The sequence below is a fragment of the Hordeum vulgare genome, chromosome 5H, assembly GCF_904849725.1.
Source record: "Hordeum vulgare subsp. vulgare chromosome 5H, MorexV3_pseudomolecules_assembly, whole genome shotgun sequence".
NCBI classification, from domain to species: domain Eukaryota; kingdom Viridiplantae; phylum Streptophyta; class Magnoliopsida; order Poales; family Poaceae; genus Hordeum; species Hordeum vulgare.
The window spans coordinates 404,800,647-404,825,465 of NC_058522.1; the positions used below are offsets into that span (position 1 = coordinate 404,800,647).

At 46.2% G+C, this 24,819-nt stretch overlaps 1 protein-coding gene across 2 annotated transcripts; it reads left to right on the top strand.

The window, feature by feature from the left end:
- The first annotated feature begins 7,511 nt into the window (after positions 1 to 7,511).
- On the top strand, positions 7,512 to 12,247 carry LOC123395119 (disease resistance protein RPM1-like). 2 transcript variants are annotated; one of them, XM_045090055.1, is made up of 3 exons: positions 7,512 to 7,855; positions 8,610 to 9,067; positions 9,212 to 12,247. In XM_045090055.1, the coding sequence occupies exon 3, from the start codon at positions 9,249 to 9,251 to the stop codon at positions 12,003 to 12,005; it is 2,757 nt and encodes a 918-aa protein (XP_044945990.1). In that variant the 5' UTR covers positions 7,512 to 7,855; positions 8,610 to 9,067; positions 9,212 to 9,248; the 3' UTR covers positions 12,006 to 12,247. The 2 variants fall into 2 exon arrangements, with proteins under 2 accessions (XP_044945990.1, XP_044945989.1); XM_045090054.1 differs by lacking the exon at positions 8,610 to 9,067.
- Positions 12,248 to 24,819: the final 12,572 nt, after the last annotated feature.

Below are 24,819 nucleotides of genomic sequence, written 5' to 3' on the forward strand. Positions count from 1 at the left end.
ATCAAATGAGGTCATCCTATATATTAATCTTCGTTTTCGGACCATTCCGGAAACCCTCATGACGTCCGTGATCTCATCCAGGACTCCGAACAACATTCGGTAACCAACCATATAACTCAAATACGCATAAAACAACGTCGAACCTTAAGTGTGCAGACCCTGCGGGTTCGAGAACTATGTAGACATGACCCGAGTGACTCCTCGGTCAATATCCAATTGCGGGACCTGGATGTCCATATTGGATCCTACATATTCTCCGAAGATCTTATCGGTTGAACCTCAGTGTCAAGGATTCATATAATCCCGTATGTCATTCCCTTTGTCCTTCGGCATGTTACTTGCCCGAGATTTGATCGTCAGTATCCACATACCTATTTCAATCTCGTTTACCAGCAAGTCTCTTTACTCGTTCCGTAATACAAGATCCCGTGACTTACACTAAGTCACTTTGCTTGTAAGGCTTGTGTGTGATGTTGTATTACCGAGTGGGCCCCGAGATACCTCTCCGTCACACAGAGTGAAAAATCCCAGTCTTCATCCATACTAAGTCAACGGACACCTTCGGAGATACCTGTAGAGCATCTTTATAGTCACCCAGTTACGTTGTGACGTTTGATACACACAAGGCATTCCTCCGGTGTCAGTGAGTTATATGATCTCATGGTCATAGGAATAAATACTTGACACGCAGAAAAACAGTAGCAACAAAATGACACGATCAACATGCTACGTTCATTAGTTTGGGTCTAGTCCATCACATGATTCTCCTAATGATGTGATCCCGTTATCAAGTGACAACACTTGCCTATGGTCAGGAAACCTTGAACATCTTTGATCAACGAGCTAGTCAACTAGAGGCTTACTAAGGACAGTGTTTTGTCTATGTATCCACACAAGTATTGTGTTTCCAATCAATACAATTATAGCATGGATAATAAACTATTATCATGAACAAAGAAATATAATAATAACTAATTTATTATTGCCTCTAGGGCATATTTCCAACAAATTTACCCTTCACAAATTTATTGGTTAGTGGCAACTAAATCAATGAGTCTAGGAAAGTAAGAGATATGCACAATCGAGAGAGAGATAGTTTCCTTCTTCTGATACAATTAAAGATACACGCAATCATGAGAGATATACTTTCTTTTTTCTAGAGGGCTAATAAGGGGATTACAAGGATTTACAAGAAATGCACCTTACATTGTGGAATTTTATCAAAAAACAAATACACCTTATATAAAGGAATGGAGGGAGTAGTGATCTGTGTGTTGATCAGTTTTAGGAAGGAAATGTCTGACGACGAAAGGAAATTCGCTATGTGTGAATACTGCCAAGACGAGCGCGGCCTGTGCGACACGCCTCACCTAGTTGATGATAGGCACTTCAGCATCATGCTGGATGAGGACTTCGAAGTGGATACAATAAGTCACAATGATAAGTCTTTTTTCGTAATTAAGCATGACTTATTTTGCTTCGACTTATAATTTTTATTTTTTACTATTCTACTAGTGTATCCCCTTCCATGCAAGAATTTATGTATTGGATAAGATTGGTTTCAGTACTAAAGAAACTATGGAGGTAAAGAGAGTTCACTTCAGGACCGAGCATGGTTATACTTTTGCCGTAAAGTTGTACAATGCAGACACCTACTCCTATTTTGAATGCATAAATTGGTAAGCACTATGCAAGGCTTATGCATTTGAGCCTAATATGCTTATCACCTTTGATATTCGTCTGGAAGATGAAATTGAAGGTAATATCGACATCTGGGTCAATGTGCAGACGCCTCCAATTCTACCATTATGTAGTTTCTCAACCATATTTATTAAGTAATTTATATTGTTTATTTAAAAATAGTTGACAACTTATTTCCATTGACAGCTTATTTTCGTTCTTCAAAAAATGTACGAAAGATGGTAGACAGAACTTATTACTACAATGACGAAGTGGAATTAACTTGTAAGGAGAAACATCATCTTGTCGCATTTATCAATGATCTTGAGAATTACAATACCTATCAGCAAACTCCCCCATATTATGGTCAATACGTGCCACTAGTGCACGTGGTGAACTACGGTAACATGCATGGAGATTGCATGGTAAGATTTTCTACTATTACGACATCCGTGCATCTTTTGCATAAATTCTTGTAAAACTAAACTACATTGCTAGCTACAAAGTTAATACTATGTTTTTAAACAGAAAATCCCGCAAGATTGTGTGCCTCATCTGATGTTTACAAGAGGTCACGTTGATGTTATGAGCATACGACCAGCACAGCCAGGTCAGCCTAGGTATCTGCATCACTCTTGTCCATACCGGGTTTCTAAAACCGATGAAATGACAACCAAAGATTGGAAAAAATGTATGGTCAATCGTAGAGAGCTACTTGGAAGCAACATTGTGCGTAGGTCAAGAATGGGAGACAAGATGATCTCCATTCTGCATAATGGAGAGTCAGGGCCTATCTTGTTTTATGATATTCTACCTAAGAGAGGGTAGAGTAGGTCCTATGAGAGAGGAGTAGGTCCTAGGTACAATGTGTTATTATGTGCTACAATGTGTTATAGTTGATGATGAGGAGGAGGAATTGTGATTATGACTAGTGACCAACTTTTGTTATACATATGACGTCTCATTGACGAAAATGATGATTAAATAGTGTTGGTGGTAATGACTATGATGATTATTAGCTATAGTGATGCAAGAGTTTTTATATTAATATGATGATGATGTTGATCATGATTATCATGAAGATTTGTTATTATGATCATGATTGGTTATTATATCATTGGGGGAAGGAAAGCGGATTAGATTCATGTGTGGATGAATCTTCGACGTTGGGTTCATTAGCCCAGATGTTGTAAATGAATGGTCGGTACGCCACAATACCTAAGAGACCGAGGATAACTTGCTAAAGTCATTACTTGTACATCACGGAGAAAGAGAGGACACTTCTCTCTATTAGCTAGCTAACACAATATGAAACCCTTAAATTAACCCTCCAAAACCCCCAACACACCCCCCATTCAAAAGAAAACCCACCTCCTGGTCCCGCTTGGTATTACCAACCGGGACTATAGGCCCTCCTGCCTGGGCTCCCCTAAGAGGCCACGTGGAGGCCCTTCTGTCCCGGTTGGTAAAGGAACCGGGACTAAAGATTTTGGGTTTTAGTCCCAGTTCCGGAACCGGGGCTAATGGGCCTATGGAACCGGGACAAATGGGCCATTTTCTACTAGTGGCTTGATGTGATCGAGTGGAATGATATGTGTATGTCATCTTTCTTGTTAGTTTCCGGTTGGTTTGAGTGTGTTGCTCGATTTTTCATTCTTTGTATTACCTTCTTTCTGGTTTATTAGGCATATGTATATCCATTACTTAATGGTTTTACCTGCGTAGCATAGTTTATATATTACAAGAATATTATTAGAAACTTTAAACGGTATAATCTTTAGTCATATATGTTTTGGGATATATTACTTCTATTATATTGATTAAAGCTAGGCTCATGCCTTATACCTCGAGACTATGGTTATTTTGAGCTTAACGAATATGAATGTATGCATCTTCAAATGCAGGGGCCAATAACATACCCCTGTTTTCAAAGAAAAAATATTGATTTGCACATCCCCGCCCGGAACAAAAATATTCAAGTTTAATATGATTTCCCCCGTGTATTTGGTTCTTCTCTACCATGGGTTTGCATAGATACCATTGGCTAGAACCAAACCTGAGGACAACCCAGCCCGACGACCCGACACATGCCCGACGTGAGAAAAGCCACTAAGTCATAAAGTAATGGCTTTTCTGCAACGTCAAAAGGTTCATGATGTACTTTATTATTTCTGTTTTATTGTGTTCAACTTGTGAATCACATATTAATACTACATGCATGGCCCTCTCACCCCTTCATGCATTGTTTGATTCTACATTCACAACAAAAATTTAACAAGAGTTTAATGTGGATATAGCTACATTTGCATGTTCCCAAGACGATGGACCTTCCAAATTGAATTTTTCTAATTTTTGGAATAGGCCCTCTGAACTGGAAAGGAGGGAGTAGTTGGGATCATTTGGGGTTGATCTCGCCTTTTGGGACAGGCTCGAGCTTCATTTTATAGCCTGAAATAGAATTTGGGTCGAGCTCGAGCTTCTATTTTCCTGTTTTTTGGGTCAGGCTTGCACGTGCGTAGGCTAAAATACAATGTTTGATCTGGTCTTTTGGGCTTCGAGTTGCTTTTCGAGCTAGGTTCGTGCTTGAGAAAATAGCTAGGCTTCTTGTCGGCCTCGGGCTTATAGTTTGAGGATTGAGCTTTTGCAAGTCCGGCCCGGCCTGGTGTATGATCAGGCTTAAGTATATATCTCTCCTTCTCTTTTTTAAATCAACTATATGGATGTGGTAGCAAGATCAAATGAGCTCGGGAGTGAACAGTAATATCCGAGCTTTCTTTTAAAAAAAGGCAAATAATTTTGGAAAAAATCGGTGCAAACATTGACAAATATTTTGAGCGCTCACAAAATTTCATCATGAAATAAAATTCATGGAAATGGTGGCAAAAAAACTAAATCGATGCTCCAAAGGTGTTATTTTCATAAGGATTTTAGAGTGCTGTTTTTTTCACGACTTTCACAAATATCATTTCATGATTAAATTTGGCAAGTGCTGGAAATATTGGTCAAAGTTCATCACTTTTTTTTGGATATTACTGTTCAACACGAGCTGAAATGAGCTTGCGAGCAGAATATAACTTCCATGCTTCTTTTGAACTTTTACTTTTCTTGAGGCCTAGAGGTTTGAAGACATCGTACAGCTACACTTTTCACGGCAATTCCTATCCCGCGCCATAGGCTGACCCATTCGGTACTGCTGGTTTGGTTCTTTTCTTTTTGGAAAGGTTTTGTCTGTGTTTTTCTCTATGCTTTTTTCCATCGGATTTTTAAATTATTTTTCTAGTTTTTGATTTTTTTACTATATTTTAGTTCAATACTATTTTAACATTCGGTTACATTTTTCTAATTCATATATATAATTCATGATTTTTTTCTAATTCATGAACAGTACATATTTTTAAATTCGTGAAACAGTTTCAAAATTCACGAATATTATTTAATATTTTGAATTATTTTTAAAGTTCACAAACCTTTTAAAAATTCATGGATATATTTTAAATTTGTGGCTATTTTTAAAATTCATGCATGAACATTTTTTAAGTTCATGTACTTAGGCCAACTCCAGCACGCGATCCCATCCGGACGTCTGTTTGGCCCGGATTCTGTCCATTTGGGGCGGGCGATGGGGTCGTGTCCGGGGCTGTCCTCGGATGCCGTGGTCATGCGCCTAACGCGCGAACTCATCCTTCGGTCGCATCCTGTCTGTCATGGCCAATATGCTCATATATTCATATTTATCGATGCTTTAAACAAGTTTGTACGTCCAAATATCAATTGTCTCGAATAAAATTAATTTTACAACCCAATCGAAATTGTCTCGAATAAAATAGTTTTACAACCAAATCGAAATTGTCTTGAATAAAGATAATTAACTAATACATCTACTGGTTTCCAATGTGATCCCACATGTGCTCAATCAAGTCATTTTGAAGCTGCAAATGAGTGTGCCAATCACGGATTTCACGATGGAATTGAGTAAACTGCTCAAACGAGGCCGGTTCTTGGTGCAGGGCTCAACATTGTTACCTTAAAAATTAAATCCTTGGTCGAAAATGGAGTCAGCACGCTCGTCCTCGACGATCATGTTGTGCATGATCACACGAGCAATCATCACCTCCCAAAGATTCCCTTCATCCCATTTCAATGCAGGGGTTCGAACGATACCCCATCGGGATTGAAGCACACCAAAAGCACGCTCCACATCCTTTCTAGCACTCTCTTGCATTTGGGCAAATCTCTTTCTCTTCTCTTCTTAGGGGTTTGAGATTGTCTTCACAAAAGTTGACCATCAGGTGGGGAGTATCCCTTGTTGTAATGGTGGTCATTGATCTCAAAGTTTACATGTGGGGAGTGGCCTTCTGCAAGCCTAGCAAACACCGGGAAACGCTGCAGCACGTTGATATCATTGTGAGAACCGGCCATGTCGAAGTAAGAATGTCATATCCAAAGATCGTGTGAAGCCACCGCTTCTAATATGACAGTGCACGCTTTCACATGCCCCTTGTACCGGTCCTGCCAAGCAAATGGACAGTTCTTTCACTCCCAATGCATACAATCTATGCTACCAAGCATGCCTAGAAAGCCTCTATCGGCGTTGATCGCCAACAGCCTTTCTGTGTGAGCGACATTTGGCTCTCTCAAGTACTCGGGGCCAAACACCGCTACCACGGCTTTGCAGAAGTTGTACATTGACAGCATACATGTGGACTCATTCATGCGCACGTACTCATCCACAAGATCGTCTGGAATTCCATATGCAAGCATGCGAATGACGATGGTGCATTTCTGATAAGAGGAGAATCCAAGCTTGCCAAGGGCATCCGTTTTGCACTCAAATAATGGGTCATGTTGAACCACTTCCTCACGGATGTGATTGAATACATGCCTTGACATACGAAAACGGTGACGGAATTTCTCCGGTTTGAAGAGTGCGGTATTCTCAAAGTAATCAGCATAGAGCAAGGCGTGGCCTCTCTCTCTGGCGGTTCAGGTTGGGCGCACGACCAGGCACTGACCCCGTGTACCGAGGCCGCTGCCTTTGAATGCGGTCATGAACGACCAGTGAAGCCACCACAAGTTTTTCGTCATCCAAGGACGAACGATGAACAAATGAAGTGGTTGAAGAAAAAAAATCATCTTCACTGTCCATACCTTTGTGGGAAAAGTGTCAAACACCTTGCAATCGTGATGGCGAAGAGGCTGCGAATCACCTCGAGGCAGCGGGGGCGGATGGCGGCCGGCTACAGGTCACTCTGTAGCACCCCCGACGGAAGCTGTCGTTGCCGATGGGCGTCGTCGGCGGTCGTATCCCCTCTACGATCGGATCCGACGGCGACGGCCAAAACTCATTCGAACGACGACCAAAACTCCTACCAAAGCGCGAGCGTGGTGGCGGCCATGGTGAGACGTGTTTTGGTATGGACGGCCAGTGGGCGAGCAGCAAGGAGGCGGCCGGATAATAGTTGCGGCGCCAGCGGCGAAGTTGGACGGGGAGGGGCCGGTGGAGGCTTGGGGGGAATGAATCGGCAGAGTCCTCGACAGGCGGGTCAAAGAAGGACAAGGGCGTGTGTACCGCTCGTCTGCGCGTTGTCCGTTTCTCCCCAAACGCCGCGCAAGTTTGGACCGGGAATGGATCGAAAACGGACGAGCGCGCTATTCGTCCATTTTACCTCGAACGGACGCACCTGGACCGGATGGGGTCGCGCGCTGGAGTTGGCCTTATTTTGAACTGCTTAAAATTATGTAAAATTTTACATAATAAAACATTTTTGCAAAAATTAAAAAACCTGGGTTGGAATAGGCAGCTGTCCACTCTGCCTGTCGCGGGTGCGCGTTTACTCTATAGCGCGTGGAACAGGACGCCCCTTGTCTCAGATCGAGTGAATGCGGCCGCCGCTTCTCCGCGTGCAACGACGACTTTGTGGGCAGCCAAATCAAAGCAGCAGCAGTGAGCTGCGCCGCGGCTTCGCTCAGCAAGGTCGCAGCGCGTACCCGCGCAAGGAGGAGGAAGCTGCAGTGCGGCTTTGACTCGCCTGGTGTGTTAGCTTGAGCTGCCTTCTTCAGGCCCCTGGTCCATGGAGAATTGGAGATGCATCGCATCTTGGAGACCTCACCGGCAACTTAGCCGCATAACGGCGGCTTAGAGGTTGCCGGAGACAGCGGATCCACATCGACGGACGTGAGTTCTCCTCTCTGTCCTTTGTTTCCTTGCTATCTACAGTAACATACTGTATTTCCTTATCCTGAATGTGTATCGTTATGCACTGCTGTTATTAACAGTACATCTGAATGGCTCTGCTCATGTGAACAGTTGGTTTAATATCGATTAATCGTGACCAGTTGGACATCGAATTTTATTATTTAGAGCTTTGTCTCTCCCAACCTGAATTTTGGTAAACTTCCGTTAATGAATTCTGGAGTAATGTTACTGAATTCTGATAGGTTGTAGCCTGAAACGTGTTCTGAACTTCAGGCAGCTGCAAATTTGATCTCGAACCGTTAGAAAGCCAACATTCACGTGATCTGTTAAGTTAAGAATCATTTTGGAAAAACAAAACGAAAGACAAATTGTGGCCATCTTATCTTCCGGCGCTATAATCTCATGTTAAAGATTATCCTTTTTCTTTTTTAGAAAAGGAGTATTACCCCCGGCCTTGCATCTGGGCGATGCATGTAGTTAAGTAGTACATCACGTAGTCTAAGTCACCATCTTAGCAACAACTCTCCTATTCACTTGATGAAGGGGTGTCGATAGTCCGAGCCTAATACCAAACAGATGTCGCACGAAAGCCTAACATCTAAAGCCGGAGACCCCAACCAAGCCACATACTGGGTTTGGGGTACAAACCGGTTTGACGCACTCTCATGTATCGTCGCCGCCGTCTTCCATCAATCCATCTTCAGAGAAGAACCTAACGCATCGACCTTGCCAGGCCTCTCTGCCATCGACGCCACCATGATGCCAGACAACGTCCTCCTCCTACACGAGTCCATCTCCGTGCATCGGACGCCGAGTCTCCACTGCGCAAAGTCGCCGAGATCCGCCGTCATCAATGTGTAAGATGAAGCACTGCTCCACCAAAGAAGTTGTCCATTGGTCCCTCTAGCCCGTGTACGCCTCCAAGAATGACCCGTCACCGCAGATCTGGTAACCGCCGCCAAACGCAGCCAACGCCGCTGCCCGACGCAAGGCCGGTCGTCGCGCCCGCAGCTATTGTTGCCCGAGGCAGAGCCGGCCGCCGCGCCGCCAAGGTCAGATCGGCCGCGCCTCCTCACATAGCGGGACTCCGCATCATCCCCATAGCGCAGGAGAGAGGGAGGCCCCCGCCACCGCCATCGGCCCCCGGGCTATAGGCTGGCGGCGTCCTTCGGCGACGGCGGAGGGAGGATGGTAAGGAAGGAGAGCCCTTGACGGCTAGGGTTTCGTCCCGCCCGAGTCGTCTGAGCGGGGGCGACGCGGGGGCGCTCTCTCTAGTCGCACCTGTCTCTCTAGCTCAGTCAAAGATTATCTAATATTGACCTTCTCTTATTGCAGGAAGCAAGTTCCCAAGAACCACTTGCTGCTTTTAGGCATGGCGGAAGGCATTGTTGCCTCACTGATGGTCAAGCTGGGAGTGGCTTTAGCAACTCAGGTGGCAACATTTGGTGGATCATGCATTGCTCATGAAGTGACTGCTTTGAGAAGGCTCTTCAGTGAGATGGAGGAGATCAGGGATGAGCTGGAGTGCATGCAATCCTTCTTACAAGTTTCTGAGAGGCTCAGAGACCACGACGAAACAATGGTAACATTTGTTAGGAAGGTACAGACGCTTTCCTTTGGCATCGAGGATGTTGTTGATGAGTTCAGCTGCAAGTTCTGCGATGATCATGGTGGAGCCGCTTCCAGAGTGATACGGAAGCTCAGGCGCATCAGGACGTGGCACCGCCTTGCCTTTCGGCTTGTGCGAATCAAAGCCAGCCTAAAAATTGCCATAGAAAGAGTTAAGATATTCAACACAGAAGGAATTAGCAAGGTACAACAACCTCAAGCACAAGACAAAAAATTGGGACCATCAGAATCTGCTGGTCTTGTAACAGTTGATTGTCCGGTTGGGATTGAGCATAACAGGGACTTGCTGATTGGATGGCTAACAGATGAGATCCACCAAAACATGGTGATCTCTGTGTGGGGCATGGGTGGAGTCGGAAAGACTACCCTTGTAACTCATGTTTACAACATTATCAAGCCAAGATTTGAGAGACATGCATTCATTACAGTTTCTCAACACTGTAGGTCCATTGATCTGCTAAGACAGATACTGAAAAAGTTCTGCAAGAAGGATCACAATGTGACTCTATCTGAAGACATCGATTCCATGGACCGTGAAAGCCTGGTCGAGATTATGCGAAGTTATCTTCATAGTAGAAGGTATATCCTCATCTTGGATGACCTATGGGATGCTAATGTTTGGTTTGAAATCCGTGATGCATTTGCTGGTGGAGATGGTTCCAGTAAGGTAGTGCTTACTTCGAGGATCCATGACGTCGCATCACTAGCAAAAGACAAGTACATAATTGATCTCGGACCATTAGAAAGCCAGCATTCATGGGATTTGTTCTGCAAAGAAGCATTTTGGAAAATGGAAGATAAAAGTTGTCCTCGAGAACTGGAAGCTTGGGGTCGGAAAATCGTAGAGAGCTGTGACGGCTTACCGATAGCTATTGTGTGCATAGGACGGCTCTTGTCCTTCAGAAGCCAGACTTGTTATGAATGGGAGAAAGTGCATAAAGATATTGAGTTGCAGCTAACGAGCAATTCGATCATTGATATGAACCTCATTTTGAAGGTTAGCTTGGAGGATCTGTCACACAACTTAAAGAACTGTTTCCTATTCTGTAGTTTGTTCCCAGAGGTCTACAGGGTCAGAAGGAAGATGCTGATCAGATTCTGGGTATCAGAGGGATTCATTAAAAGAAGTGAAACAAGAACAGAGGAAGAAATCGCTGAGGATTACCTGAATGAACTAGTTAACAGGTGCCTGCTACAAGTTACTAAGAGAAATGAATTTGGACGAGTTCGTGAATGTCGAATGCATGATGTGGTCCGTGTTCTTGCTCTATCAAAATCAAAAGAGGAGATGTTTTCTGCTGTTTATGACTGCTCAAAAACAACCTCATTACTAGGCAAAGCACGAAGGATGTCAATTCAGAATGCTGATTCTGCGCTTTCAAGACATGAGATGAGACATGTGCGCTCGTTACTTGTATTTGACAAATGTGTCCCTATAGATGCTCTAAGTGCTTCATTCACATCACTCAAGCTGCTGTCAGTTCTGGACCTACAGGGCAGTCAAATAAGAAGTATACCCGTTCAAGTGTTCAGCCTGTTTAATTTACGATTTCTGGGTTTGCGGGGAACTGAAATTGATGTACTTCCTAAAGAAATAAAAAGATTACAAAACTTGGAAGTGCTAGATGCTTACAACACAAAAATTACAACGCTGCCTGAAGAAATAACAAGGCTCCGGATGTTGAGGCATCTCTTTGCATCTGGAATCCAAGATGATACTGACAGCAATGTTGTGGTATCCACTGGTGTAGCTGCTCCTCGAGGCAAATGGCATTCCACTAGTCTGCAAACTCTTCAAAATTTTGAAGCAAATGAGGAGATGCTGCAGAGCATTGCATGTTTGTCCGAGTTAAGGACGCTTGGCATTACAGATATAAGATCAGGTCAGTCTGCAAGCTTGTGCAGTGCTATCTCCAAGTTGTCTAAACTTCAACATCTTTTGGTGTCCTCGAAAGGTGATGAAGCCCTGCAGCTTTCGTCTGTTCAGCTGCCTCAAACAATTCAGAAGCTCGAGGTTGGGGGTCTGCTGGGACAGGCGACAGCCCGTAACCTCTTCACTTCAGTCCGATGCCTCGGGAACATCACTCATCTCCATCTATGGTTCTCAATGATAAATCAAGATCTCTTCCGCTACCTCCAATCGGATTGTTTGTTGTCGCTTTGTATTCTGCGGGCGTTTCAAGGTGAGGAGATGTTCTTCTCCGCAGGATCATTTCCAAAACTTCAGTCGCTTGTGATACACGGTGCATCACAACTCAGACAGATTGAGATAGAAGAAGGCTCTATGGCGAACCTGGTCCGTCTTACCGTAACAGGTTGTCCATCACTGAAGGAGATGCCTCAAGGTGTTGAGTTCCTCCGGAAGCTCGAAGCATTGCACCTGGAGAGCACGGTTGATGATTTTCTTGAGAAGATTCAGTCGGAAGAAGAATGGGAGGTACACCAGAGCAAGATTAGTCACATCAAGAAGGTTTATGTTGGTTTTTCAGGAAATGGATAAAGTACTTTCCACTAATGGGTTCTTAGCTGGTATCTCTAGCTGGACAAGAAATATGTGCTAAACAGGGTCCAAGTTATCTACTTAAAAGAGTTGTAACTGCGTGGAAATAAACTACTATCAGTTTCTGCTGCTAGTGGAAAACTGGGATACTGCGTCTAGTCTCCCTTTTATCTAAAAGAGTTGTAAGTTTGTATCAAATTGTACGTTTGGTATACTTTGATGACTACATTCTGGTATGTAAATATGGTGTCATTCGTCTTTTCTCATCATAAAGGTGACCTTTTATTTTGTCCTCCACAATTCTCTAAAGATTATATCACACATGTTGAAGACAATAGCTGACTGAGCAATGCTACACACACACTGAAACAGGCTTTTACCCTGCTTTTTATATACTTTTTATATAAAGCAACAACCGAACAGAGTACATGGTAGAATGATACAGAGTGGAGAGGTAGCCCCCTTACATAGCCGATGCTAGGATAAACAGCTCACGTACACCGCAAGCGACAACGCAATCGAGAAAAGAACACAGAAGGATCCGAGCACAACGCCACGCTACACCCTACACACCTAAGCTCCACGACAACGCCCTCAAGAGGGATGACGGCGCCACGCGTAGCCGTTGTCGAGTCCACAATGGACAGAGGTTTTCACCCGAAACCCGTGGACACGGAGGAGAAAACCACGACGACGTGTTCAAGAAGAGAGCGGCGCCCACAAGCGTCGCCATCGTCGGCGCCAGAGCGCAGAGGTTTCACCCGGTAGTTCTCCTGTGCCAACACAAGGTCTTCGGAAGGCATGACGAGCTCAGAACCCCAGATTCGGATCGAGGCGCCCTCATGGAGACTGAGAGCGCGCCCGAGCTACCTTGTACCATGCCTCTCGCCGCCCACACGACCAAGAGATAAAGCCACCACCACCGCCATGGTGCCCACCAACCATGCGGACCTCCTTCCAGGGTCGCCGCCCCGACATCCATGTCTCGAGACAATGCCAAACCGTCCACTTCCCACTGCATAAACCATGGTTGGTAAAGCCCGACATCAGCCCCCAAGACAGGGTGAGTGCCACCACCGTAGGGGCACACACGCCTGAAGTCCCCTCCAATCTCGGTGGACCGATGGACGACATGGCCCAGTGGTTGCCCACGACCATCGTCGAGCCAACAACTCAAATGACGCCAAACCGTGACCTACATCACTGTTCCGATAGCTGGCACAACACTGTCCCGACCATCGCCGTCACGGACCATCAACAACACCATAACGAGCGGACAACCCCCCTAATCGAACCGAAAGCTCCAACCTTGACTGAACTGGAGGCGGCCCAGAGTCGTGCACCGACTCTAGGGCGACCGAGCGTCGGGCATCACATGAGGAGCGACGAGCCCCGAGCAGGAGGACCACGTCGAACTCCCGCACCTGTAGCCACACCGTGCTGCCGCCAGCTGCCAGCCAGCGCACCCGGTGAGGCGGGCGCCGCCCCATCAAATCTGGGCATCCAAATCCAGATGTGAGGCTACCCAAGGCAGTCGGCAGTTTCGGCCGCCAAGCAGCCGCAATCAAGTGCCAGCCCCGCCCCTCATCGGCTCACCACACAAAGGCCCCCGACCCTCATCCATGACGAAGGTTTCCACTGCTCATCCACTGCCCTGCCTTCACCTGCCCATGGGAGGAGCCGCCAGCCACCACGCTGCTAGCAGCCGCCGCCCGACGCCCAGGAGCCGTCAGGCCGCGTCGCCCCAGCCCTCGCCGCAAGAGCTCGTCGAGTGATAGAGGCGAGGGTCCCGATCTTTTGATGAGATGATGAGTATCGATTTTGTGGATACGACTTTGACGATCCAACTACAAACGTGCACGACGTTGTGCCTTAGCAATCGCTAAACCAACTCCAAGAGGTTATTGATCACGCGGAAGCACAATCAACCTGACCATGAAGTCTCTTCCTGCAAGCAATCGAAGAACAAGCAAGAATATCATAAAAGCAATATGAGTATTGCTAATATATATGAAGTATTGATAAGAATGGTGATCCGAAAGCGGTATTGGTCTGGTTGTTGGACACAAACGAAGTACACAAAGTTGCAACGGATAACTTTTAACTAAACAAATTCATGTCTAAACGATGCTCTGATACCACTTGATAGAGGCAAAGTTGTCCCTATCTTTCGATGAGATGGTGGATATTGTTTTGGGTGGAGTGGATTTTGACGATCCGACTACGAACGTGTAAGGACGTCGCGCCTTAGCAATCGCTAAACCAACTTCGAGAGGTTATTGACCATGCCGGAGCACGATCAACCTAACCACGAAGGTTTGTTTCCTGCACGCAAACGAAGAACAAGCAAGAAACTAAAATTGCAATCTGGATATTGTGAATATAAGAGGAAAGCTTTATTGATAAAAGTGGGGTTCTATGACGCCTTTGTCTGGTCGTCGAACACAAACGAAAAAAGCGAAGTTACAGCTATGACGAACTTGTAATCTAAACAAAACACAAGTCTAAACGGTGCCCTAAGGGTTGTATATATGAGGGAATAGAGAGGAATTTTCGTGACCCTTGGAGGAGGGTCCAAACAGGGCCCGCCCATAGGCCGGGGCAACGGGGCGCCCGCCCTGGGCCCGTGAGAGGTAGGGGCCCGGCCCAGGTAGTAGCACAATATACGTTTTGCGATATTTCTTCCTTAGATCCAGAAAAATAAGAGGATAAAAATAAGGTCCAAGACACTACCTAGTTAGCACTGACAGACCGAAAGAATTGACCGCTAGTTAACTACTCTGTCGGATTACCTAAAAGGTAAACTATGCTCATGGAGCACGCCATCGGTTCCTCCAGTCTCGTCTCCAGCCTCCGCCTCCTCGCCTCCTCCCCAAAATTCTTCTATCCCAAAGAACAACGCCCTCGCTCCCATGCACTTACAAATTCGAGGAGCCCATCCGTACATCCAATAATGGAGACGAAAGGTGATATTCCCTTCCCAGTCATTTCTCTTTGCATCCTCAACGTTCCCCATCAACTAGATTTTTGAGGCATCACCGCATCAGAGATGGTTCCTCTACCTCCTTTATACCCTAACTGAGTACTACTCTTCTAATTTGCTGTCAAATAATCCCGTGCTCCACGTCTGATTGGTCCAACTGACATCTCTAATTCTTCTCTTCCTTATTCCTACTCTTCTATTAGCCTATTCTAAAAAGATTCAATGGATCCAGGGATGAGAAGGGGGCATGGGGAATAAGTGTTGAAGCCTTGCAGATCTGGGAAGCTACACCAACAATTCGACATCAAGCCATATGCCCATATTCAGGTGCTTTTGTTCCCCGTATTGACTGTTTTCCTGCAATTTTATGGTGACATGTCTTCAAAAAAACTGTTTATCTGTGAGAAAGGAAGTGAAAAAAATATGCATTGAGAAAGAAAAGTTTGATGAAATAAATACTGATGTGGTTATTGATGACTTTTCTTCCAGAAGTGTTAGAAAAAACAACAAGGCGTGATGTGGCTTTAGTTCAAAGACCATTAATCTATGTTATGTACTAAATTGCTCTCGAAATACAGTATATTCTGGAAAAAATTGTCCACAAGGGCCCCATTTTGTTTTCTCGCCCGAGGGCCCCAAATATGTATGGACCGGTCCTGGGTCCGAAAACGACCCTAAACTCGGTTTCCCCACACACACGGACTCTAAAACAGCCTATACTATGGTATCTTAAAATTACTTGGGCCTGACCAAAAAATTAGGTGGCATGGGACCTATAATAGCATATGGACGAAATTTATAAAGTGGCGTCTTGAATATTTCATCTAAGCCTTCATGCTCTCCTTATGGTGGCTTCAAAGTGCGAAAATCACCAGTGAAAGCTTCATTGTTCTTTTCTGCGCGTGCACCTTCTTCTCCATGCTTGATCCCGCTCCAATGGATATCCTTCTTGTCCATGCTACAACAAAATTATCTAATATAGGCGGTATCATATGTTCATCAACATAGAAGGATTTCCAAGAAATGAATGTAATTCAATTAGCATGCGCGAGCTCTAGTAACTGGTCCAGTATGTATAGCACCTGGGGCTGTGGGTGTAACAATGGTATTGATGTCCTCATCACCAAGCAACAGATATGCGCCTCCTCAGCTCGCCCCCGCGAACCCCCACCTCCCGCGCCGCCTTAATCACGTCAACGCCCTCTAGCCCGCCGTCACGACGACGCGCCACGGTGCCCGCGCCGTGTCCCAGCCGACGAGGAAGGCCCGCGTCATGCCTCAGCCGCCGGGGAACATGAAGGCCTCGCCGTCGCCGACCGGGTAAGCTTTGCCCAGCCAGGCCCTCTGGCGGCAACGAGAGAGTAGGAGGGAGTCGGGGGGCTTGGCGGCCGCCGTCGAGGATTCCCTCCTCGCCGCCGCGCGGGGGCGGGAGGAAGAGGAGGGAGTCGGGGTTAAACTTTCGTGTTCAACTCTGACTACTCGAAATCTTACCTCTTGTGGTTGGCCTTACTGTTGCCGTTAGACAATGTGAAGAGTGCGTTGTCAGCAATGCTACACACACGGGGGAGTTGTATGGTATTCACGGAATATCTTAGTTGGGATCTCTTGGTTGGTTAAAAATCAGGGTGGGGGGGAGAAGATTAGTTAGAATGACAATCCGGGAAGACCCCGTGCGTTTAGAATTATCGTAGCTGATTACATGTAATTAGTTGTGAATACTGAACTTTACAAGTTATGCACGGTTAGTTTTCTTGTAAAATAGCTATATGTTCCATCCCCACCATGCACCTTAAGCATCTCCACTCGTTGGCCCCCCCATGAGCCAGTTTTTTAGCCGGTTGGGGTCATGCCGGCGAAAAATTTGGCGGGAGGGGGGAGTTTTTCAGCCATGCCTCCACCCAACACTAGAAGACAAAAGAGATGAAGTGGGCGAGAGGCATGCATGTGGGTGGGCGTGTTGCATGCAAGAGAGAGAGAGAGAGAGAGAGGAGAGAGGGAGCGGGAGGTTGACAGTGGGCCTGTTGCATGCAAATAATACCGTTCGTGTCCCCGGACGCCCCCAAGAGCGTTGGGTTCGGCCTGGGACCGTCGGGGCCAATTTCGGCCCTAACCAGCACAAAACGGACTCATGAGGGTGCGACTGGGCCTTTTTTCCCCGCCGATAAGAAAAAATGGCATGGGGGGGGGGCTGTTGGGGGCGCGGCTGGAGATGCTCTTAGCCATGGTAGTTAGTGGCTTGGTGCTGACCAACCCCTCCCATCAAACCCTCCCATCTTCTTCCTTTCGACCACTTCCTCTTCACCTCTCGTGTGGACAATGTCGTCTTCAAGGGTGTTAGATCTGTCATTGCCTATCCAAGTGCTGCCGCATCGGGAAGTTGACAATCACATCCTCCAAAAGCTTTCTTGCCTCCGCGAGAGAGCCCCAAATCCACTCCCCCTCCCAACAATCTTGGCTTCTTCTCTTGGGCAATGGTGGGTGATGGGGTTATAGTCCCAGGGTAGGGTCATAGGCCTGCCCTATAGGTCCTACCAAAGGACTACCCTTCATAGAGGGCAAGGCCCTTAGACAGTTCTGACTGAACTAAGGACTCCTCCCACCATCCAGTCGGTGACGAGCATTCGGAGCGTATTCAACGTACCGACTGGATTCCACTCTGTACATCGTAACCTCCCAGGAGGACAATGGTGATACGTTTTCATACACCATTATTAGCATTTAAGGCATACGTTACCTGCAACGTAGGCATTTATTCACCACTAATCCACCCCTGTCCACCGGGCCGTTGTGAAGGGCAGCGCACTCTATATAAGCCGCCCTTCCCCACTGGTGCAGGGGTTGGCATTTACTGTAACCCTATATTCCACTCGACACTAAGCTCCCAAGAGCACTGAGACGTAGGGCTTTTACCTCCACCCTAGAGGGGCCTGAACTCATACAACCTCGTCGTAGCTAAGGCTCTGCCCATCCTTTTGTACCCTACATATCTACTGTCAGACTTATACCCACGACAGTGGGAGATAGTGGCGTCGGGCTGGCAAAACTCCGTGAACTTAACGGGGATGAAGGTGGCCATCTAAAACATTGGAAAATCGGAGAGAAGTCAGAAATGATCAGAAGAGAAAATAGAGGATTTATAGATATAAGAAAATAGTTTTCTTCCTAAGGCTTTTCCATTCCTAGAGGTTACGTCCTATGGTCAGCGTGTGCTCTGAATACCATTTCTGTAGCGACCCGACTCAAGACGAGTCAAGCCTCTGGTGTTTCCGTACCATCCCAAGATCATGCTGGTACACACTCAGTACATAATGTATATATTCAAGAGTTCAATCACACAACTTTATTAATCGAAATCTCATAATGAGTACTTTATTACAATAAAGGATTACAATAAAGTGGCTGAAGGCCATCTCATGAGATATCTAACGAAGACTAGCGGAAGCATCAGGTAGACGAGTCCATCCGACTCCAGGGCATGTCGCTGAGCGTAGATCGTAGCCTCACTCCTAGTCGGAAAAGTACTCTTCAACATGATACGTTGCAGCCGTGTAGGTCATCATATGGAATATGCCGGCAAGTCATCAAAGAGAGGAGTAAAATAATAATCAACTATCTCTACATGCATATTTAACCGGTGGGGCTATAAGTTTTGCATAAAGCCAATTTTATCCTACAACAAGAGGGCTGGAAGCAAAAATATTACTACATTGTTTGTTGTTAACGAGATGGTTCCGCCAACCAATTCTGGTACCCGAATAGTTTTTAACACCCACATCATTATTAAGTTGTGTCGAGAGTTCAGGGGAATTTCAATGCCTTCGGCTCAAGTTGTCCATGACCGTGGACACGGCTAATCGATTAGGTTGGGCACTCTGCAGAGTTTTGCACACGTTCCCCCCAAGATTTGATCGCCTCCGTGTTTGTCCTCGCACTTCAGGGTGTTTGAAGACCGGATGACCAAAACATGGTCTTTCAACGGGTCCCTCTGAATCCCTGTCGGTGCCCATCCATTCCTACCGTTCTTCTACATCTGCTAGCACCGCCTGTCCAGAATCGCCGCGTTGTCCAACCAAGCCAGAGCCCATAATGACTTGTGGTTGTGCAGGTAAGCCTTGAGTCTTGAAGTCTCCGTCCGTCTCTTCGAGCCTGGGTGAAGCTTTCCGCAGGATGTCATGGCCATCTCCAGCATCCCGGGCCATCCACTGGTTTCTCCAGGGGGGGCGATCAACCGTCCTTCACCCAGAGTTGCATTGCGTCCGAGGTCTTGAAAATCTTGTCTTAACCGGTCTTGATTTTTTAAATCAACCTCGCATCACTCGTGTTATGCACTCAACCGAACCCCGTCTACTCAAGCATAGCGATATGAAATTTGTCGTCCCGGGGCCAAGTATAGGGGTTGTTGTGTGCCAACCACATGATACTACAAACTACACTAAAATTTCCAAGTACCTAGGCAGCATGCAATTGGGCAAAGAAAGGTGAAACTACCATGCATCGAAAACATAGGAAATAGAATGATCAAAATGACTTGCCTTGATGATAGTTGTCTTGATCGAGCGCTTCTAAGTAGCAAGCTTCGCACTCCGGGTGATCTACCGATACAAACAAAATACACACCATAAGCACTACAATCAAGCAACAAGTAAAAATAACATCACAAGTAAAAGTTTGCTATGGCCTAAGTGAAAGAATTCAATACGCGTCACTAAGGCAGAAACTTGTTTCTGTTAAAAACCCAAGTAAAAATATTTAAAAAAATCTGAAACTTCTACCACAGTAATATATAATCACTAGGAAGCAGTAGCAAAAATAATCAACTAAAAATCAATTTTTAAACTCCTAGAATAGGCAAAACAAGGTTTAAACTAAATCTGATCTAATTCATATTTGAATATTTCAAACATAGACAAATTATATATTTTTAAAAACTACAGAAAAATGGGGATCTACTGGAACAAGAATCAACATCATTGGACTTCGGGATCAAAAGCTATGGTCAAAACAAAACTGAAACTATTCTGTTTTTGGAACTAAACAGAAAAAAGAAAACAATAGCTAACGGACAGGGGGTACACGTGGCGCTCTGTGAATGGCTGCGGGGGTGTGTGTTGCTGGTGTTAGGAGCAAACGGCCGAAGTCTAACAAGAACCCGCTTCGGATAATAGTTAAGTAAATAAAAACCGAGCGGTTTTGTTAGAAAACCGAAGGGGTGTCTAGGAACTAATCTAGCATGTCGGTGAAAGATCCAACAGTTACTGAGGAGGGGTGGGGTGCTCACCGGCGGGATGAACTCCGGCAGGAGCTTGACGACGGCGGCGGCTTGGGCGCGGGCGGGGATGGCGCTGCAGAGGTTCTCCGGCGGCGGCGAGAGCTCCAGAGGGTGCGGGCGAGGGCGGCGAGCGTGATGGTGGCGTCGGGGCGGTGTCGGGGTGGCCGGAGGTGGTGCCTCGGGTGGCCTCGGGTGGCCGGCTTCGGGTGACTCCGGCGAGGGCAGCAAGGGGCGACGGCGGCGGAGCTTGGGCGCGGCGGCGGCGGGTGGAACGGAGTGCGGGGGAGAGGGGTAGCTTTTATAGGCGGGGTGGGGGCTCGGGAAGGGAAGAGCAGGGGAATCCCGGGTGGATCCCGGCGAACCTGGGGACTCGGGCTCGGGCGCAGGTTTGGAAGGGGCAGGAGGGAGGTGACCGAGGGGAGGGGGAGATCGGGCGGTGGGGTCCAGCGCCAGAGAGAGGGGGCTGGGGCGCGCGGGGTCGGCCAGCCGATCCTTAAGGGATTCGGGGTCCCGGGCTTTGGGGGATTCGGCCCACGGCTAAGATGCGCTCGCTGCGGTTTCCTTTTAAAAAAAACTTTCCTAGTTTTAGTCCTTTTTTCCGAAACAGAAAATAAAAAGGAATAAAAAGGAAACAAATAAAATATTTAATATGGGGTATTATATACCAAAAAAATCAGAAAAATATCCTCTACTCGAATAACATTTTTCCAAAGTAAAAATAAAAACTTCTAAAAAATGTTTTTTTTCAGAAAATCCCTTAAATGCTTTATTTCTTTTTGCAAATATGCTCACGATAAAACTTTGGATTTCTTGGCTCCAAATATTTTAGAAATGCCCCGCACTTTGGAGGGTCATTTTCCTCCGCTCTCTCTCTTGCGTGCAAGAGAGTATTTTCCCGGCATTTCTCGTGTGAGGAAAAATAGAAATGCAAAATCAAAAGTCGAAAGAATTCAAATGCCAACTTTATTTCAATCAATATGCATAGATGCTTAGCTACAATGTAAAACATTCCCAATTAGGAAAATTGGGATGTTACAAACCTACCCACCTTAAGATGAATCTCGCCCTCGAGATTCGGGTTGGCTAGAAAATAGGTGCGGGTGGTCTCGACGAAGATCCTCTTCTCGTTCCCAGGTGGCTTCTTCCTCGGTGTGATGGCTCCACAACACCTTGCAGAACTTGATGATCTTGCTGCGGGTAACTCTGTTGGCAGTCTCGAGAATCCTGACGGGTTTCTCCTCATACGTCAGATCACTGTCAAGCTGTATGGCCTCTAGGGGCACTGTATCTCTCAACGGAACATCGGCCATCTCAGCGTGGCATTTCTTCAACTGGGAAACATGGAAGACATCATGAACTCCGGACAATCCTTCCGACAGTTCCAGTTTATATGCAACTTCGCCTCTACACTCAAGAATTTTGTAGGGGCCAATGAATCGGGGTGCTAACTTTCCTTTCACACCGAATCTCTTGATTCCTCGAAGTGGAGACACCCGAAGATATGCTCGGTCTCCCACTTCATATGTCACTTCCTTGCGTTTGCTGTCAGCATAACTTTTCTGCCTGGACTGAGCTATCTTGAGTCGGTCACGAATAAGCTTGAACTTCTCTTCAGAAGCTCGGATAAGGTCGGGACCAAAAAGTTGTCGGTCACCAACTCCATCTCACATCAACGGTGTTCTGCACCTCCTTCCGTATAGAGCTTCGAAAGGGGCCATCTTCAGACTGGTCTGGTAGCTGTTGTTGTATGAGAACTCGGCATAAGGCAAATTGTCATCCCAACTAGACCCATAGTCTAGTGCGCAAGCTCTCAACATGTCCTCTAGAATCTGATTGACTCTCTCGGTCTGTCCATCTGTCTGTGGGTGAAAAGCTGTACTGAACTCCAATCTCGTTCCCAAGGTTTCATGCAGTTGGTGCCAAAATTTTGATGTGAACTGAGTCCCTCTATCTGACACAATACTCTTCGGTACTCCATGCAGACATACGATCCTGGTCATATATATCTTGGCCAGCTTGGCACTTGTGTAAGTAGTCTTCACAGGAATGAAGTGAGCTACCTTGGTCAAACGATGGACCACAACCCAAATAGAATCATAGCCAGAACGGGTCCTGGGTAATCCCGTGATGAAGTCCATACCAAGCTTTTCCCATTTCCACTCGGGTATCGGCAGAGGTTGGAGCAAACCTGCTGGCTTCTGATGCTCGGCTTTTACTCGCTGACAAACATCGCATATTCTACAAACTCGGCAATGTCTTTCTTCATTCCTATCGACCAGAAACTTTCTTTCAGATCCAGATACATCTTGGTGTTGCCGGGGTGTATCAAGTACGGGGAATCATGGGCCTCCTGAAGTATCAACTTCCTGAGCTCGGGATCATTGGGCATATAGATGCAATCCTCAAACCATAAAGTTCCGTGTTCATCCTCACGAAAACCTTTAGCCTTCCCGTCTTTCATTTTCTGCTTAAACTCAGCTATCTCCTTGTCTGATTTCTGTGCCTCGCGGATCTTTTCTGTTAGAGTGGACTGAATTTCTAGGGTGGCAACAAATCCGCTTGGAACTATCTCCAATTTGAGCTCTCGGAGGTCATCGACTAACTCCTCGGGTAATCCTCCCGCTATGAGTGTGTTCACATCATTCTTGCGGCTCAACGCATCGGCTACAACATTTGCCTTGCCTGGGTGATAATGCAATCTCATGTCATAGTCCTTGATCAACTCTAGCCATCACCTCTGTCTGAGGTTCAACTCCTTTTGCGTGAAGATATATTTCAGGCTCTTGTGATCAGTGTAAACATCACAACTATTTCCGATCAGGAAATGTCTCCAGGTCTTGAGAGCGTGCACTACGGCTGCTAGTTCCAAGTCATGCGTGGCATAATTCAACTCACGGGGTCTGAGCTGTCTGGATGCATATGCTACAACTTTACCTTCTTGCATGAGCACTCCTCCGAGTCCTTGACGAGAAGCGTCACACTAAACCTGGAAATCCTTCTGAATGTTCGGCAATATCAGCACTGGGGCTGTAACCAGACGTTTCTTCAACTCTTGAAAGCTGATTTCACATTCCTCAGTCCAAACATACTTGGATTCCTTCTTCAATAATTCTGTCATGGGCTTGGCGATCTTTGAGAAATTCTCAATGAACCTCTAGTAATATCCGGCAAGTCCGAGGAAACTGCGGATCTCCTTGACTGAAGTGGGTGCTACCCATTCGGTGACTGCTGCGACCTTGGCAGGGTCCACTGCTATTCCTTCTCCTGAGATGACGTGTCCGAGGAATCCGACTTCCTTCAACCAAAACTCACATTTGCTAAACTTTGCATATAGCTTATGCTCTCGAAGCTTCTCCAGAACTAGGCGCAGATGTTCCTTGTGTTCCTCTTCGTTCTTGGAGAATATCAGTATGTCATCGATGAACACAACGACAAACTTGTCCAAGTATTCCATAAATACCTTGTTCATCAGATTCATAAAATATGCCAGAGCATTAGTCAGTCCAAATGACATGACCGTGTACTCATACAAGCTGTACTGAGTGGTGAAGGCTGTCTTGGGTATATCCTGTTCACGAATCTTCAACTGATGATACTCGGATCGAAGATCGATCTTTGAGAATACGCGAGCCCCAACTAACTAATCAAACAAATCATTGATCATCGGCAAGGGGTACTTGTTCTTGATGATCACCTCGTTCAATGCACGATAATCGACAACCATTCTCAAGGACTTATCCTTCTTTTCAACCAAGAGCACTGGGGCTCCCCAAGGTGAAGAACTTGGGCGAATATACCCTTTGTCCAACAACTCCTTAATTTGCTTCTTGATTTCTACCAAGTCATTTGCTGGCATCCGATAGGGTCTCTTGGATATCGGGGCTGTTCCGGGTAATAGCTCAATCAAGAACTCAATCTCTCTATCAGGTGGCATGCCCGGCAATTCCTCCAGAAATACATCTGGGTACTCCTGTACAATCGGTACTTCCTCTTGGACTACTCCCGTGAGAGAGCTTACTCGTTTACTCCGTGTCGGGCGCTGAGACACGTACTTAATCCGCTTCTGCTCGGGGGTGGTGAGCAAAATAGACTTAAGGGCACAATCAATATTCCCTTCATACTTGGCCAACCAATCCATGCCTAGGATTATATCCAATCCCTGGGACTCTAATACGATGAGGTCGGTGGGAAAATTATGGTTCCCGATGTTGAGACTCAAAGCATGGCATCCTATCCCGGCTGTCATCATGCCTCCTGGGGAACTGACCTTAATAGGCTGGCTGAGGGTTCTAGTTGGCAAACTATACTTTTCCACAACTACCCTTGATATGAATGAATGTGTTGCACCAGAATCAAAAAGTACCAATACTGGACGTGAATTTAGCAAAAACTTACCAACCACAGTATCAGGGTGATCATATACCTCTTCAACATCAATATGGTTCACCTGAGCTCGAGGAAAAGGATTGGGCTTCTTTGCTGCAGAGTTGCCGTTGCCGTTTCCATTTCCCTGCTTGTTCTGGGGACATTCAGTGGCATAGTGTCCCGTCTTCTGACACTTG

Coding starts and splice junctions, on each gene's coding strand:
- LOC123395119 (XM_045090055.1), top strand. CDS start 9,249: ATGGCGGAAGGCATTGTTGCCTCACTGATGGTCAAGCTGGGAGTGGCT.